An 18,664-nucleotide genomic window follows, 5' to 3' on the forward strand; every position below is an offset into this window, starting at 1 on the left:
AATCTGTTTTTTCTGTGGACTGAACTTGCACTGCGTCAGCTAGGAGGTCGACCCATACCAGCAGTTCCAAGCAGTGTCATGTATTGTTCGTATGCATAAAACCAAAACATCAATCTGGAAATGCCCTGCTTACTGTTGGAGAGAGCAGTTGTAGCTGCCTCTTACAAGACAAGCATACCCCTGCTTTCTGCTGCAGTGTAAGAACTGAGGACAAACATCTGCCAGGCACTGGAACCTACGTCAGGAACAGGAGCTGGTGGCCTCTATGCTGACCACGGTACCAGGAAAGACATAGCCACCTCAGCAGGGCATACCACTGCTCCTCAGCCTGGCCAACAGGCAAACCTTTGGTGGAGTGTTAATGATAGTTTAATAAACGACCCATTATTTCCCCACAGTGGTTATTTACTGAAGTCTGTCATGTCACAGGAGGCAATTCAGACCAGGTCATTCAGTCTGTGCCTTCCTGCCCCTGCCAGTCTCTTCCAATTATACAGAACTGAATCATCTCCTTTTGGCCCAGCAGCAGAAGAGACCGAAAGAGCTTTACCTCATTACCTGATGCTGTTGTGGTTGGGAAGTCTTGAAATGTCAGACTTGGTTTCAGCTTCTCTCTCTCCACATCAGTTAGTGTGAGTGGAGTTGCAGATGTCTTCTGACCTCTTAAGACACTTGCCTTAGCTGTTGAACCTGCCCCAGAAACATTTGGGACATTTGCAGCTTTCTTTTTGTGGAAGGCCCTACAGACCTATTCTGAAAATGCTTACCAAATCAGTACCACAAGTGAGGTAGGAGGGAGAAGCATGAGATTTGAAAATTCTGATGTCAACCCAGTGCTCCAGGCAACTGAACAGCATCAAGACTTCATAGGTTTTGCACATGGCCACCTGCAGAAACTTAACATGCTAATAAGGTTAGGTTCTGAATGGAATTTTTTAGCATTTCATTGGCACCTGAAAGCAAGACTTTAGTCACTTAGGATGGATTCATCTCACCAGTCTTTAAACATCCAGAGTGTAAATTCCTGTGTCTGACAGTCACTGCAGCCTTGCTTTTGTATTCTCTGCGAAGAAACGCATCTGACCTACTTTACACATCTGTGTGAAACTTATCCTTATTATGACATTTTATTGTTTAAATCCTTGCAATTCTGCAAATGTACTGCTTCTTGGTGTCTTTAAAATTACTCGTGAATAATCGTGGTGTAAAAATAGTCAGTAGCATTTTAGACCGTCAGTAGCATTTTCATATTACTCCTGCAGAACAAAACCTCTCTTTGTTTTGAAGTAATTTGTTATAATTTTGGTTTTCTACAGAAATTACTTGGAGGCTGCTTGTGTTTGTTGGAAATTCTGACCCGACTGTGGATGTTGTCTTCTTTTGCTTCAGATAAACTTCGAAGAAGCATGCCTAACCTCACTCGGATGCCAAGTACCCCCACCATTAACAGTAATGCTGGCTTTGCTGGTTCTCCCGTCACTGTGAGGAACAGTCAGAGCTTTGACTCCAATTTACATGGAGCGAGTAATGGGATTTCAAGGATGCAGTCAAGTAGTAAGTACCTGTGTTTTTAGGCTGCATGCAAGGAATTGATGAAGTGGTAAAATACACATCTCAGTCACTGATCCTTTGTTCTGTGAAAAAATTAAAAGCAAACTGTTCTTTTTGCACCAGATTTTAATATAACTCAGGATTTCAAAATTTCTGTTGTTGAAAGCAAATTTTGCTAGTCTTGTTATTGAGCATTTCTTCACCTTTTTTTTTCTTTGCCCAGTCATCTTGTGCCAGCTTTAAAACTGAAATTTTGATAATAAGTAGTAGTAGTATTGTAGAAGCACCAATAATCCAATTAATTCACGTAAGTTTACATTTTTAGTTTTGGTGCTACAATTAAAAATGGCTTCTCTTGATACTGTATGCAATGTTGGGTTTACAGTCCACTATATAAATACTATCTTAAAATACATGACCTCTCCTCTACTGAACTTGAGCCACTTTCTTCCAAGCAAATGTAGTAAACATTGTATCCTTGAGTATAATATACTTGTTGAGTGGGGAAATTAAAATGACTGTAATTGGTTTAATTTAGGTGTCTTCTTGATGGGGGAAATGAAAGGATTATTGATCTAGTGGATGCTGAATTATTAATGTAGAACGTGAACAAAATCGATCAAGATCCAAACCCATCTTTTTTAGCACAGTGCTTGAGGTACTCTGAGAGGAAATGGAAAAAGTGTATTTCATTGGACGTAGGCAGAAGAAAGGATTTAACCTATGCCTTCCATGTCCTGTGAGACTTTGGAGGGAGAAGTTGGAAAAAACTTCAGGTGTTTTCTTTCAAATTTGAGCAGAATTTACAAATGTCTTCAAAACTTTTTAATTACATCTTTTCTGGAAAATATTCTTGACTGATGGATTTATTTTGTTGTATTTTTTTCCTGTATTTTTTTCCTGTTTGAATAGGAGAATGGAAGTAGTTCAGGTTCCCACATGAATTTGCATGGTATTGCATTGAGAGTTTGATTTTATTTAATATTTTAGAAATCTCTATTTCTCTGTGTATTTATGCTCTTATATATCTGTGTGTATATAAAATGTAATTTTTCTGAAGTAATTTTTTTTAAAAAAATACATTTCTAATAAGTGGCTGCACTGGGGTATTTAAGGAGCTGTTATGATCAGAGTTCCTTGACAATATGTTGCCAATATAGTTTAAATGAATCACAGCCCTGAAATTTCTGCTGATTTGAATTTAAATGATTTTAAGATGCCCTTTTTCAAAGACTTGAAAACTGATTGCTCTAGACACGCTGTGTTAGTTTTTGTGCTTCAGGCTTTTGACAGTTTGCTTTTGATACATGGACTCTGAAACTGATGCATGTCAAATGTACACCAGAGGGCAGAATTGGATAGAAAAATCTATATATAAAGCTTCTGGAACTCAGAGCATTGATTTAAAATGATAGTTTACATAACATCAGCCTTGGAATGTGCTGCTACATTCAAGACCTTTTTATAGCCTTTTTATTGTTTTTATACAGAAAGCTCAGACTTCTCTGATATTTCATAATGCTTGAATGTGGTTCTTGCAAGATGTAGTTCTTGCAAGCCACCTTCCAAAAATTGAAATGATCTAACAGTAATTAATTAATTTATACCTTTAGCAGTTTCTCCTGTTTAAAGTTCTGATTGTGTAGATGGATTTAGTGTGCTTATAACAGCTAATGAAACCCCTTTGAGGAGAGAAAGAAGGATGAATTTGAGCCAGTATTTTTGCTCAGTATGGGGGTGGAACACAGTATTTTAGTTCAGTGCAGAGTTACTGGATGCAGCATTGGATCCAAGGGGGTTTTGAGCAGTTCGTAGTCAGTAAGTAAATGGTACAGTGATGTGTTTATCCCTATTCCAATCTATCTAGAAACGAACGTTACTACTTGGCCTTATTTGTTGCATAGTGACCTTTTTACTTCCTTTTCTATCACTTTTTGCAGTTCCATCACCAGGACAGCTTCAGCACCGAGTTCACAGTGTGGGACATTTTCCAGTGTCTGTCAGACAGCCTCTCAAAGCTACTGCCTACGTAAGCCCAACCGTACAAGGTAGTAGTAGCAGTAGCAATAGCAGTCTTCCAGTGTCCAGCAACTCGCAGTTATATTCTAACACTGGGATCCCAATGCCAAACAAGACTGCCAATCAAGGGCTTGTGGGGCGCAGTGCTCTTCCAAGACCATCGCTGGCCGTCAATGGGAGTGGCATTCCCAGAAGTAAAATTGCACAGCCAGTTCGAAGGTAAGAGTTAAACAGGTCTCTGTCCCTGTGGGGATGGCTTAGGCTGAAATTGTGGGATTTTGTTTTCTTCCTGCACATGAAGCTCTAAAACATAAGAGTTTCTGTCTACCAGTGGGGAGTCACTGAATGGGCAAAGGTTTCTTGCCAGAAATAGTGAGGGACAGTGCTTGCTGGTAGCCCTTAGTAAACTATGATAATTGATATTGTGCAATCGTATATAAATAAGAATGGATTACCACCCATCAATAAGAAATCAAACCAAACAGAAACCTCATATCATGAACATATGTGACTTACCTTCTTCCAGACATGTGCCAACTGCTATTTCAGTGTCAGAGAATGAGCAAATCTTAGAGTACTCAAATAGAAAGAATTGCATCCTTGTTGTTGTAAATGGCAGTAGACTGTAAAAATATGAGTTGTGACATTACACATTGTGAGGAGGGAAATATCCTGGATAGTACAGTCTTGGGTTGAACCACCATCTTTTCCATTCTATCTGGGAGACAATAGGCAAACAGGGAATCCTGGAGTATCACATACTTGCAATGAGCCGTACTGTTAAGCAAATGCATTTTTGCATTTTTCCAAGAGAATTTAATCTCCAAATGAATTATTTTTAAATCAAGCAATAAAATAAGCTTGAGGAAGGAGACTATGTTTTAATCACCTGTCATGGTGATTAAACCATGACATCACCTTATCACAGCTGGGAGTTAAACTCTAGCTGCATGTTCTGTAATTAATAGGTGATGAAGTTTCTCAAAGAAAACCTCTGTCAACTTGTGTTAACTCTTCCAACGGTTTCTTCCCACTGCACACATCCCTCCTCTTGTGAGGGCCTGCTGTGTGACCACCTCGTTTTCTGTTGGATGAACTGTCACTGTTTAGCTCTCATCATTTTTATACTTTTCACTACATACTAGCTATATCCAGAATAAGCTCAATTGTTCACATTCTCTCTTTGGTTGAGTTACTTGGGGATTACACTGATGTGACTGACAACAGATTTTGACCAACTGCAGTGAAACTTTGATAAAGAGCTGTCAGGTTTCTTCTTTGATGAAGACTGTACCATGAGATTTCTATTATAACCTCCTTTGCTCTCAGCTGGAACTTTCTCAGTTAGAGTTCTTTATAGTAGAGGGTTTTCTTTCCTTTTTTCTTTTTCCTTTCCTCAACTTTATGTTCTTCTGGAGAGCTCTTAAATCTTTCATAGCAACATGTGAGAAAGTCCCTTGCTATTTTGTAACTTTTCAGACAATATTAAACAAAAACAAAATTAAGACGTTTCAGTGGGAGGGTAAGACACTGTACTCTCAACACTTGTTTTTATTAGAAGCTGATTCAAATCAGTAAGAAAGCTATTTATAGTCCAAAAAGTCTGGGCTCTTGTCTTCTTTCCTTCAAATGTACCTTAACAGCAGCATATGTTGCCATAGAGCCAAAACAGTGATCCTTGAAGATGGATGGTCTTTGCACTGTGGGAATGACAAGTTTATAGGACTCAAAAAGCACAGGTAGATTGGAGCTCAGCATACAGTTCTTTAATACCCTCATTTAATTTCATTGATGCATGTGGAAAAAATACAGGTGGTTTAAGTTCATGTGGACTTTCCTTGGAGGGCATTCAGCCATCAGGCAGATTTTCTCCCTGTTGGTTTTTATCTCTGTTGTCATTTCTAAGGAATGATATTTCTGATTATCAGTTCAAGACTCTAAGCTTCTTTCAGAATTAAACAGTGTTTTTAGTCATGACTTGGTTAAAAGTAGAACAAGTCTTTTGAGTTTTTTGAATAAATCAGATGTTCAGGGAGAAGTGCACATTCAGAGCACATTTGTGTCTTTGTACCTATGGCCAGACTGTTAAGTAGCTATGTTACTGGTATTCTAGATTCTTAAAACAGAATACAGATTATATATATATAGAGAGAGGGAGACATTATATATATAGACACATTATATAGGGGTTACATTAGGGAACTTCAGTATTTACTGCATAGAATCAAACAAAGGATGAGGGAGTGCTTTTAATAATTTGTAAAATAAAATTATAACAGCCAAGATAATTAACTTGGCCAAAAAAATCTTCTCCTTGCCATCAGAGATTCATGCACCCACAAGTAGTGTAAAGAAATTGTGATGGTAACATCCATCTCTTAGCCTTACAAGTAAGGCAGCAGCTTTTTTTTCCTTCCTGTTAAAGTGGATCCACACAACCCTCAGCCTTTTCCAGCTCCATGCCTGGGGCTTCTTGCAGACCCCTACCTTCCAGTTCCCCACTTTCTAACCTTCTGCAGTGTGAGGCAGCGGAGGCAGCTTCTCACAGGGTAAGGTGAGCTGGGACCTGAGTGGGACAGCTAAGGCTGCCCCACAGTGCCCAAGCAAAAGCAGCGTTGGTGGTGACCAGGGTCAACCGACAGGCCCAGTATCCAGACGAGTCAACAGATGAGACAGGGTCCACCTAAAGGTAGGAAGTCAATCAGCAGCTCAGGGTCTGGATCATGCCAGATACCAAGCACAGGCATGGAAGGAGTGTAAGCACACTTGTAGAGCCAAAGCTAGCTTGTTCCTGCTGCCTTGCACTGGAGTCAGTCACTGCAATCCAGCTGGTGATGGAAAAGTAAAAATGGACTACAGACCCCCCAAAACTGTTGTCTCAAAGCACATGACATCATACTGACACCTTGTGCTTGTTTAAAATGGTTTTCAGTGCTGGCACATTTTCTTGTCCAGTGCCCTGTAGCAGAGATTCATCTCTGGATACATGGAAGTATTCTTACAGCTGACAGCTGTTTTGAACTGGAAAAGAAAAGGCAGCAGTTGCAGAAAACAGCAGAGGCAGTTCTGTGTCTCAAGTTAACTGGATTTATATCAAAGATAAGTGATGCTGCCACAAAGTGGAGCTACATAAAAGCAGCTTGGCTGAATCTTAAGTGTAACTAACTGTTTTTACTTAAGTGCAGTGTTTTTGCCACTAAAAAAGCACTTATAGCAGAGAGGCAAGAAGCTACTCTACTGACTGCCTGCCTGCCTTACAACATACCTTACAACATACCTCTGCCTTTTTAATGCCAAAAGCATCTGGAAGGGAGAGGAGGCATCAGTAGCTTATAGCAAAAGCAGAGTAATGTGAAAACAAGGCACAGATTTGGTTTTGTGAGAAATAGTTTCACAGAGTTGAGATACATTATTTTCAGCTAATTCTGGTTGTGGCAAATTAGAGGTAGAGCCTGCCTTGTCATCAGTGAGTTGGATCAAATCAGATGGTTGTTTTTCCTTTTTTTAGTCTTATTTGAAATAGTTGCCTCAGTAGTACCTAGAGGGTTTGGAAGATGGTCAGCAAGCATTTTGTAACTCCTCATTGATGAATGAGAGATGCAACCCAGGTGTGAGGGTGGGGACCCAGAGGACAGTGAGTTCCCTGCAGGAATGGTAGTGCTGGAGCTGGTGGCTCTCTTGACTGTGGCTGTGGGATGGAAACCCATCATTATGTGTCTTGGATAAGAGGGTCCGGAGCAGAACTTGGTAGAGTTGTTCAACTGATAAAATTCTTTAGTGCCCGCATAGTGTTTTTATAAAGTCCTGGTTTTTCATGAGCATGCTGAGCACAACAACTTTTAGGAGAGAGTTTTCCATTAGATGTCTGCTGCCCATAGTGACAAAAATAAGTTTTTATCGTCTTTAGCCCTGAAAAAACAAATCTTCCCATTTAGAGGCATCTCATGCATGATTACAATTTTTCTCCTAATTCCTTTTTACAAATCTTTTATGCTCTTAAGACCATTAACAGTGATGGGGTCTTATTGAAAGTGACCTTGATTTCACCATAGATCTTTACATGTGCATTAACATGTAATCAGACATACACCAGTGATGTCTCTGAGCAAGCCCCAAAGCCAGTGTCGCTGCAGAAGTAAATGATGTTTGTTACCTTGATCTTTCACATGAAATATGACTTGTTTTGTCATTTTTTTTCCTATCATTTGGTTAATACAGTTTTCTTCAGCCTCCAAAGCCACTTTCATCACTCAGCACAATACGGGATGGGAACTGGAGAGATGGCTGCTATTGATGAAGGATGCCCATCAACAGTGGAAAACAAATAATGCAGATTTCATTACCCAGCTGGCTGGGTAACAATGATTTGTAAAAGGAGGGTCGTACAGTATTATGTCCCCCAGGATCTTAATATGTAACCATCTACAATGTAATGTCATTTTTAAAAATGAACATCTTATCAAATACTAATTGTTGCACTTAATCAGTTACCTGAACAGCTGCATTGTTATCAGATTAACAATGGCAGCACTGGCATTTGGAACTGAAGAAAGTACTAAATGTGTGCAAAGTACAAAAATATTTCCTTGGAAGGAACTGGGAGATTATGCTTTTGGGCAGCTTTGCCATACTGAAGTTCTGAGATAATTTATTCAGTGTAAAGGCATCATGCATTTTATTTTGAATTTGGGGGTACTTATGTATGTGCTTGAATTTTTTTCTAGTGTTTCCAGTACATTTTATTTTCTATACTTAAGTTCATTTTAACTTGCCTGAACCTTGAACAACAGAGAGATAATTTAACTTTTCTGTGCCATAAATAATATTTTTTGGGCAATGTACTTTTTTAGCGCTAGGAACATATCTTACAAAATCTTACCATTGGCAATACAAAGCAGTATATTTATGTTGCAGAAGCACAAAAGAAAGGTAGCATTCACTGGAAATTGTCATCCGGCTGGGTCAGCATGGTTTTGTTGGTCCTTCGCCATTTGTTCAATTTTTAATTTATTGTCATAGTGTTTTGTATTTAAAATGGCCCCATATGTCACATTGCATTTACAAAGATACAGTGATCTCTAAAACTACAGTTGATTTTCAGTACTTTATTACAAAGAATAAAATTGTAATGTTTTATTAACAGTTGCTTATGGAAAGTGAGTTTTAATGTGAATAAATCCTTTTGATAGACCTTTTACAAAATTCAATTGCACTAATCAATGCTTTCTTACAATGGCATATGACTTAATATTTGATTACAACTGTGTATACTGCTGTTTTGGAATGTTTCAGGAAATAAAGAATCTATTTCGGCAATAATGCTCTTCTTGAGTATGCAATGTAAACATTGTCAGAATTTAGCAACTGTCATCTACTTAGCTCCTGAAGTTTTTACTTACTTTTTATCAAGATTATGCTGGACTTTTTGCAAATAGTAACTGAGTAATCTGAAAAACTCTTTTTTTTTTTTCAATTATGTTATGTAGCCATGGTATGCCTAGAAAACAAATGTGTATTATTTTCAAATCAATCTTATCTTAAGGGTTTTTTTCAATTTAATATTTAGATTCTGCAAGTGCAATTGTGACTTGCAATGAGAAACAGAGATTGTGTACCAGGTGAATCTATTACTATGGCTCTGAATTTGCTCGAGGACCTGCTTTTCTTAAAAGGACAAGGTGAAATAAAAAGCAAAGGGGAAGTGTTCGGTGGTGAGTATTACACTGAGAAGTGATGTATGGTAGTGCGGAGAACCCCTGTTCAGCATAACGTTGTTCAGCAGAGATAAAGAGTTAATTTTTCATACTGTAGTTCTTTTAATCCAGTTAAAATCTTCCCCCCCCCCAAAAAAAAAAAAAAGCAGAACTGTTGAAAAGGGTATCAAGAAATATTCCAAAGAAGAAATTATCTCTGCAGAGGTAAGTATTTAAGCAGAAGTATGCCAAACTTATCATATTCATTACAAGCTTTAATTGGAAGAAATTACTGATGGTTAAAGCAGTCAGTCATTTGTGGACAATCTCTGTTGTCTTGAATGGTTTGTCTCACAGACTGACTGTGGTAGGGTTCAGAGCCAGCTTGGGGGTGCTTTGCATTTTGCCTCTGAGGAGGAGGTCTGTAGAACCTCCTGAATTAATAAGCTCTCCCGGCTTCTGGTGCTAGGGATTTAATATGATCTTCATAAAAGGTGGATGAAGACCAGTGGCAGTGATTAGCTTCTTCTCATTGCCAGCAGCCCTGGTCTGAACTGTCTCTTCACTCTGTTTGCTCCTGCCAGGATTTTATTGCTGTTCCTCCTTTATCTGGAACACCACAGCACTACGTTATTCTCAATTTTTGAAATAGGTAGCAGCTGTTGGAGGTAATACCGAGTTGTACACAGGAGGGCAGTATATACTTTGAAAATATTTTCTTTCGGTAGCTAAAGGTCTTCTCTTTTCCAGGCTCTTGGTTTGAAGCCGGTGCATATGTTTTTTTTTCCAGTGTTGTCTGTGTGTGATGGATGCCATGTTAAAGGAAGGTGCTCGAATGTGATTTGCATTTTTAAATTTCACACTACAGCATGTGTCATGAACTGGAGAGTCAAGCATCTTGGATATTATGAGCTCTCTGAGAAGATGCAGTTGTTTTGCTTTTTTAGTTATCCCGTTCCCTTCAATACATCATGTCAGGATTTGGTAACCTTATAGCTTTGCTATTTTAAGTGTTTTTGTCAAGTGTCTGTCACATGCCATCAGACTTTAGGAGGAAACCCAAGGTATGAGCAGCTTGATCTGAGTCGACAGAATCACACTTGTTTCAGCTGTGGGCTGTGGTACTGCTGCTGTTTGCCTCCTTACGAGGCTCTTTCTCTGATACACTACCACCTAAAGCAGGACAACAGTTAAATTGCCAGTGTTGTCATCTTCTGCTTTTGAGCCCACTAATGAATGCTGCTTCATCATTTTTTTTATTGGTGATTTTTGCTATACTTAAATTGCAAGTCATTGGAGACACGGACTCCTGTCTTTTTCCTTTGTGTTTTTACAGCATGAAGCCTGGTAGGATCTCAGACCCATTATTACAATGCCTGTATAATAACACACATACTAAAAATTAGCATTTTTATACAGAAAAACACTACTTAAATATCCACTATGAATGATTGGTGAGGTTTCCTAATTAAAAAGAATCGGAGCAGTAACACACTCTCTTGGAAGCGGATCTGTGGTGTTTAATGCTCAGGCATGACTTACTTATTCAGAAATTCTGGTTAAAAAAAGAAATGACTAAAGCAAGATCACTTTCTCTGTCACCATTGAGGTGAAAAGGGTATATTCTGACTAGTCTAGTTTAATTTTCTTCTTCCCATTTGACCAGCCTGTCTGCTCAGCCATCTTTTCCCCCTCATCTATACTTCTATAGATTCACGCCTTTCTTGTAACCTCTCTCAGTGATTACACATGCTCGTTTGGCTTGTGCAGTTCTTGACCATCCACCTGCAGATCCCACCCAGCTATTCTTCTGCTCACTCATCAGCCTGGGGAGCAGGTCTTCAGTGCATCTTTTGTCTCCATCATTGAGACTTACAGCTGTTACCTTGCCAGGTAAGAAGTTATACTTAATCCAAATTAATGTCAGTGGAGTAGGGGACCCCTGCTCTCAGATCTGACCAAGCTGCCCATTAGTTTCAAGGGCAGTTCAAGGGATTGGCTTTGACCTAAAGAGGCCCAGGAGATTATCTTTCTACATGTACAGTTCAACAATACTTTATATAAAGCATCTCATGGAAGGAAGGAAGGGAGTGATTAGATAGGTTTATTCTTGAAACCTCATTCCCCTTTTGTATAAGCCATAATCATTTAAATGACTTCAGTGTTACAAATCCCTTATCCATGAACAAACAAAAAAGAGTCTTTTGGTGCCCAAATGCTGATTTTGGTATAATCATAGATTGATGTCACTATGTCTTTCCTGTGGTGGGGACCCAAAGCTGGATGCAGTACTCCAGGTGGGCTCTCACCGTAGCAGAGTAGAGGGGCAGAATCCCTTCCCTTGACCTGCTGACCACACTGCTCGTGATGCAGCCCAGGATACAATTGGCTTTCTGGGCTGCAAGTGTGCTTTACTGGATCGTATCCAGCCTCTCACCCACTAGCACCCCCGTGTCCGTCTCGTCAGGGCTGCTATCAATCTGTTCATTCTCCAGCCTGTATTGATACCAGTGGTTGCCTGAGCCCAGGTGCAGCACCTTGCACTTGTTAAAACTCGTGAGATTCCCATGGGCCCACTTCTTGAGCTTGTCCAGGTCCCTCTGGATGACATCATGTCCTTCAGGTGTGTCAACTGCACCACTCAGCTTGGTGTCATCTGCAAATTTGCTGAGGGTCTACTCAATCCTTTCATCTGTATCATTAATGAAGATATTAAATTACACTGGTCCCAGTACAGATAATGGCATCCTGGCTTGTATCAGAAATAGTATGGCCAACAGGACTAGGGAAGTGATTGTTCCCATGTGGCACTGGTGAGGCCACACCTTGAATTCTCGGTTCAGTTTTGGGCCTCTCTCTACTAGAAGGACATTTTGGTGCTGGAGAGTGTCCAGAGAAGGGCAGTGAAGCCAGTGAAGGGTCTGGAGCACAAGTTTTACAAGGACCAGCTGAGGGAGCTTGGGTTGTTTAGCCTGGAGAAGAGTCGTCTCAGGGGTGAGCTTATTGCTCTCTACAATTACCTGAAGGGAAGTTGTAGTGAGGTGGGGTCAGCCTCTTGTCCCAGGCGACGAGCAACAGGACAAGAGGAGATGGCCTCCAGCTGCACCAGAGGAGGTTCAGGTTGGACATCAGGAATAATTTTTTTACAGGCATTGGAATGGTCTGCCTATGGAGGTAGTGGAGTCACCATCCATGGAAGTGTTCACAAAATGGATGTGACGCTTAGTGCTATGGTTTAGTTGGCATGGTGGTGGTAGGTCAGAAGTCGGATTCGATGAGCTTGGAGGTCTTTTCCAACCTTCATGATTCTATGATTGCATGATTCTTACTACATTTCTTTAAAGAAGTACTAAGCACATTTCTTAATTCATGCATTACATTGAGCAGGGTATGGAATGATGGGACATGTAGATACTTGTAAAAGCAACTGGTAGTCTTGTCTTCCACTGGTTCATATGAACAATGGACAGATGTACAGAATTGGCTCTTGACATCTACATGTTAAGAAGTTTGGACGTTGAATGATAGTTGAACTTCAAACTTTTTGCAGAGAAATACTTCAAAAATTAATCTCTGTACTATCTGTCTTGACTTTTTAGAGGTGGAGAGAGGCTTGGTATCTAACACAGTCAAAATATGAGCACATTTCCCAGATGCAGCTGTCAAAATTTTATGAAACTACAGGTAGATAGACAATAGATAATGTTCATAAACCATTAAATGAGTCTTACTTGCAGAAAAATGTGACAAATACAAAAAATGAAGGTAACTGTTACTACCGTCAACTCTCTCATTAGGTATTTGCTGCTGCTCTGCTGAATTCAGGCCCTTTTGCAAAGAAGTTGAACGTCTGAAACTGATTGAGCTGTGTAAGTTGTTCTTGTGGCTGGGCAGAAAAATCCCCTTGTGACTCCTAAGCACGGAGTAGATTTGGCCATGCAGTGTGGATCTGCAGTGCAGATCCATTGCTCTGCAGCAGCCCCATTGCTTTCCAAGAGCACAATACCTGCTGCACACCTGGTACCCAGATGCATGTTCATGGCTGTCCACTGCCCTCTGTGGAGGTACCAGAGAGCAGATGTTCTTTGCTTGCTAAGATGGAATGCTTAAAAGAGGCTACTTCCTGGGGCAGAGTCCCACTAGATGATACTCAAACATTATTTTTGTTCTGTGAGCACAGACAAAAGATAATATTTTGCCTTTTCATACACAGTCTTTCTGCTCTCTAGAGCTCTTTCTCTATCCCCATACATTTAGTATTGTATTTTTCTATTGTGACTACTTTTTCTAATTAGAAGAATGAATATAATATTTCTTCTTTGTTAAGAAAAAAAATAAAATAATATTTCTTCTTTGTTTCTGTTCACTTCTTGCCCCTGAGATTTCTGTTGTTTCCCTGGAAAAATAAAATATTCCTTTGTCTTTGTGGCCAGACCTATAGAAAGAATGAGCCTGTGGCCAAATTCCCAAACTGAGCTCTAGTAATCCAGCCAACCTTCATACTTTGCAGTCTGCACACAGATGTTACTAAACAAGGTATATTAACTCTATCTGAGACTGAACTTTTGGATAATAGAAGCAGCAGAAAACATGATGTGGATGTCAACTGTAATACAGCTAAACTGGAATTTTTTGCAATAATAGAAAAGAGAACATACTGGTGTGTTTCTGTGACTTTGCTTTTCAACCCTTCCTGCAGGAGGTTATACTAACTTTTTGGATAGCCTTGATATGCGCTTTTTGCTATCTTCTTATGAATTTCATTGAGTCAGTACAAATGTGTTGAATTCATTTTAGCAAAATATTTAGAAACTACTGACCTTTTTAAGAGACTTACACTGTTTCTAAAACTGAGGTATTCCAATGCCAGCACCAGGATATAATCCAGTTTCTTTACATAATGTTGCTAATACCCCATTCAGTTCCTTTAAAATGTAAATAGTTGAAATGAAAACTCAAGAACTCAGAAGAAAAGAACAATTTAGAAAAAGTGATTTTTTTAAGCCAAAGAAAATGTGTTTTGATTTAATCCATGTTTTTCTGGGCAGTCCCTGACTGCACTAAATTATGCAGCTCTGATTATGTATACATGTTCAATGGAAAGAATTTTTCTATATATGAGAGAAGGAAAAAAGCAACGGATAAAATAGAGTGTTGCTCTTCACTCGATCTGAATTCACATTAGACAACCTACTTCTGCCTACAAAAAAGGAATACTTAGCACCTGATCTTTTCAACCAAAGTGAAACAGCATTGATTATATACAATGGGCTCATCCCACTTAATTTACAGATGCAGCTACTTGGGTGGGTGCAGATGGGCTCGAGTCCTTTTAAGTATGCTCTCATCTGGTTGATATAAGTGAAGTCTGATCCAGAAGCTATGCTGAGTGTTATTGGAGCTTATCTTGCTTCTCAAGATACCTTATTACTTTGGCTAGTCTCATGCAGATGGAGATATGTGGTTGGGTGGGTTGGGTAGAAGGAGACCATGCATCTGCCTTACCTAGTTCAGTACTATCAGCCTGGTAGCTGATGGCTGATAACAGATGTGTGGCTTTGTTATCCGACCCTGTGGTTTGTGAGTGAGCTGAGTGATGCTCTTTGATGAAGAGCCAGATATAGTTATGCACAGTCTGACAACATGGGCATCTTTTTCTGAAGCACTGAGTATTTTCAGCTCCCACTGCATCTAGCTCAAATTGTAAGACTTTTAGCACCTTTGAAATTAGACTCTGGGAAAAATTTGTCTTCCTGATACTGTCTTACCAAGGTCCCATTTAAAGTGATGTTTCATTACTGTCAACATCTTGAAGTCTATTCAGAAAGCAGTTTATACAATGGCATTGAGTGAAAACGGATTGGAATAAAATTCTCTGTCTGGGCATGGATATTTTGTTTTTTTGTGGAATTCCAAACTCACTGCACAGAACATTCTGTTAAAACTAGTGGTTTAAATTGTTTTGCATTGTCGATGATACATTTTCCAAAGAAAACAGGAAGAAATGTTCTATTTGTTTGACAAGCTATTCCAGACAGTTGGGATGATCATTTTCCCTGACACCCAGTCGCCTTATACAGAATTGAGTGTAAATGCCAGTATTGATTGAAAAGTCTCAGGTATTCAAAAAAATCCAAGTTAACTTTATAGTATAGAATAGCAAAAACGACACTCGGGGCATTTACGTTATGGAGGACTCCATCGTGGAAAACCTTAGCATCATTCCCAAGAGTAGGCTTATTGCCTCCATATAGACTAAACCAACAGTTTGCTCAAACAATTCATGTCCTACTTCAAAATATAAATTACAGGTGCTTCTTGGGTTCACATAAGCACAAGTATTTTTCTGAGAAAGAGATGGAGATGTGGAAACATTGGAGCATTTCAGTAGTGTTTTGGAACATAAACTACTAAAAAGAGCCTTGTTTACTTCTGCTTCATTTTGTAGCCTCACTTGATATCCTGTCTACTTTATATCCTCAGTGTGAACAATATATGATAAGATGAAAGGCAGTTTACATAAAAGCAGGCCATCTTCTTGAGGAGAACTTATGTATATTCCTTTAATCCTTTGTGAAGCAGTAAACTGCAGTTTTGCCCTCTGTTTCAAAACTTTTCCTTAGTTCCACAGAGCAGTTAAGTTTTTTGTGAAATAGTTTGCGGGTTTTTTCCCCTTTTCCTCCCCGAGAAAAAAAGATAAGGGAAAAACTCCCACGGCATGTGTTAGCCTGCAGACAGAATCACAAAGCAGTAAAAATGAACGTGTTTTCTTAAAGCCTCAGTACTACCAGAAAACCTACCTGACTTGTCCACACTTGAGTAATGGGATTAAATGTTTTTGCTGTGGTAATGTCTGTGGGCTTGGAAGCAAATTGGACTTCATGGAATAAAGCCAAAAAGCCTTGTCCAAAGCAACTGGCAGTCTAGGTGAGGGGATTGCCTGAGCTATGTGCATGCTGTCACATAGCTATGTGCCTGAGCTATGTCTTGCAGCTCTTCTAGCTGCAAGAGAATTGCAGAGCTGATTCTGAGAGGAGCAGTCAGGACAGTAAACTGGAAATCAGAAAACCTGGATTGTTTTCTCCAAATGTTTTCTTTAGAGCTGGTCATTTTTATATTCTTTCATGGTTGAGTTTCTGCTTAAACAGTCCTTGCTTTAATGAACTTACCATATACTCCTAGAGCCTGGCATAACGGAGTTATTGTTTAGGTTTTATGGGAACTACAGTGAAGCAAGTAACTTCTGATTCTGTTGAACAGAGGTAACTATTTAGCAATGAAGAAAAGCAGTGGAATAGTAGAACTTCATAATTCAGATTTGAAAATAAATTTCTGTACAGCTATGTGCTGTGTAAATGGGATTACTTTGTGTTGTCAATGCATTTAGTCAGTGAGCAAAGGCTTGGTGAAAGTTTAGGTATCCATAAAGAAATAACTATGTATGGCTTGTTAAGTTTTGGGGTTTTTTCTGTATCCTGATGAAAGTTTTGTATCTTTGTGTCATGCAACACAATAAGAGTAACACAAGTGAAAGTAAAGCGGAAAAAGAGAATCAGAAATAAAGCTTGTTGAAGGAAATAGTACTCATTTGAAGACAAGGAGACTTCTATAAGAGGTACTGAACTGTAATATGCAGCAACAGTCAAAAAGCCAGAACTGTGAGCCAGTTTATTGTCCCTATGCTGTTTCCTTTGAGCTGTAAACAGAGAGGTAGATTAGAAGATATCCAGAGACACTAAATGCACTATAAGTGGTCTATATAGCTCATCCTTATCTCACACATACTGATTCTTATCCTGAAGAACAGTTGACTTTTCTGGGATGTTAGACAAGATCACAGAATCACAGAATATTCTGAGTTGGAAGGGACCCACAAGGATAATCGATTGAGTGCCAACTCTTAAGTGAATAACCCATACAGGGATTGAACTCACAACCTTGGCATTGTTAGCACCATGCTGTTAACCAACTGAGCTAATCTCAACTGATAGAGGTATGACCTGAATTCAGGTAGTAGAAAATGTTAGCTTAAAATGAAAAATTAGTGTCCTTTAGCATCCACTCATATATGTGCCCTCTGCTAATCCAACCATGAAAATTGAGGGAAGGAGAGAGAATGGTAGAAAACTGGGACAGTTGTGGTTCATCTGTATTTATTATTATATTACATTATATTATGGTCGTTTACAAGTGTAATAGTGAGCCAGAGCATCTGGGCTAGAGCACTTGATGATCTGATGGTATATGTTGATTATGCATGCACTTTCCTTTGCAATCCAAACACTTGGGTATTTTTGTGTATTACAATAGCTGTGAACAAAAATACCATCCTGTTTTCTGATATTCAGGGCAGTGTTACTGCAGAATTGGGCCTGTTGTTCGGCTGTTGGGCACATGGCATTGATCAGGAGATAAAACTGGATCAAATCAGGAACAAGTCCCTGCCTTGAAGAGCTTAAGAGTCTGAAAAGCAAGTTAAAAACCAGCGTAATACTGAACAAAACAAACTGTGTGTACTTTTATAGAGCAGTTCAAATATGTATTTGAAAAGGAAAGGTCTCTGGCAACTTTTTTTGGCATCCTCCTTTATTAGATTTACTCAGGAGCTGGTCTTGAAGTATTAGTTCTGAGACCAAGGACTCTGAGCCAGCCACCACACAATTGTTGTCATCTGTGAGCTGATACTGACCCCTTAAAGGGGAAGAAAAAGCAGTAGTGATAGCATCTATGGTGACTTGAAAAACAGCAGGGGAAAAGGAATATGATGATATTATTTGATGTTTTAAAATCTTGTGACACTCTTCTTTTTCCTAGCGTGTGAGCTTCTGTCCTGCCTGGGCTCTTAACTGCTTCTAAGCAGTTCCAACCAGGAAGCTTCTGTTCTTCATCTAGATTTGCATTAGTAGAGACTGAATGAGCAGAGATTAAGTCTAAACCTGGTGAAAACCTCTAGAAGAAAAACTCTTCGTGAAGGAGTGTAGGGGTGGATCTGATTGTGGAAGTGAGTGCCTGCATGGTAAAAAATGTGATGTCTACCTTTGGCATTCTCATCCTCCTAGTTGGTAATCCAAAATACTAAGTAAAGTAAGGAAGCATCCTAATTGCTAAGGGAGAGAGAAACACCTCAGAGGAATGCTTCCATTAGGGCTAGCTAATAAAAAATGCTAATTAAAGCCTTCCCTTTTCCTTGACTGTAGGTGCTTGAATTAAGTCTTCAACAGAGATGACTCTGCTCACTTGGGATTCACAACCACAAATCCTCTAATGAGGTTAGACACCCACATATGTTCTTTGAAGTGATGTTTACGCTTCTAATTAAAAAGAGGCCATGAGCCAATCCCTGACCTCAAAGCCAAATGAGACAAACTGCCTCATGGCTGCACAGCTGAGAGGTGGCTTCC

General features: G+C 39.4%; 1 protein-coding gene across 4 annotated transcripts in view; it reads left to right on the forward strand.

Annotated features, from left to right (window-relative positions):
- Positions 1–18,664, forward strand: part of SLAIN1 (SLAIN motif family member 1) — a 91,998-nt gene that overhangs the window by 38,686 nt on the left and 34,648 nt on the right. For 2 of the 4 annotated variants that reach the window (XM_008927373.3, XM_029960965.1), the window contains 3 exons: positions 1,390–1,554; positions 3,492–3,789; positions 7,789–8,889. In XM_008927373.3, coding sequence (XP_008925621.3) covers positions 1,390–1,554; positions 3,492–3,789; positions 7,789–7,864 — 539 coding nt within the window. In that variant the 3' untranslated portion in view covers positions 7,865–8,889. Of the gene's footprint in view, positions 1–1,389; positions 1,555–3,491; positions 3,790–7,788; positions 8,890–18,664 lie in introns of those variants that run through there. The other 2 variants (XR_001920514.2, XM_018071451.2) reach the window with 1 other exon arrangement.

This window comes from Manacus vitellinus, unplaced genomic scaffold (assembly GCF_001715985.3).
Source record: "Manacus vitellinus isolate BGI_N305 unplaced genomic scaffold, ASM171598v3 scaffold_2_pilon, whole genome shotgun sequence".
In the NCBI taxonomy this organism is placed as follows: domain Eukaryota; kingdom Metazoa; phylum Chordata; class Aves; order Passeriformes; family Pipridae; genus Manacus; species Manacus vitellinus.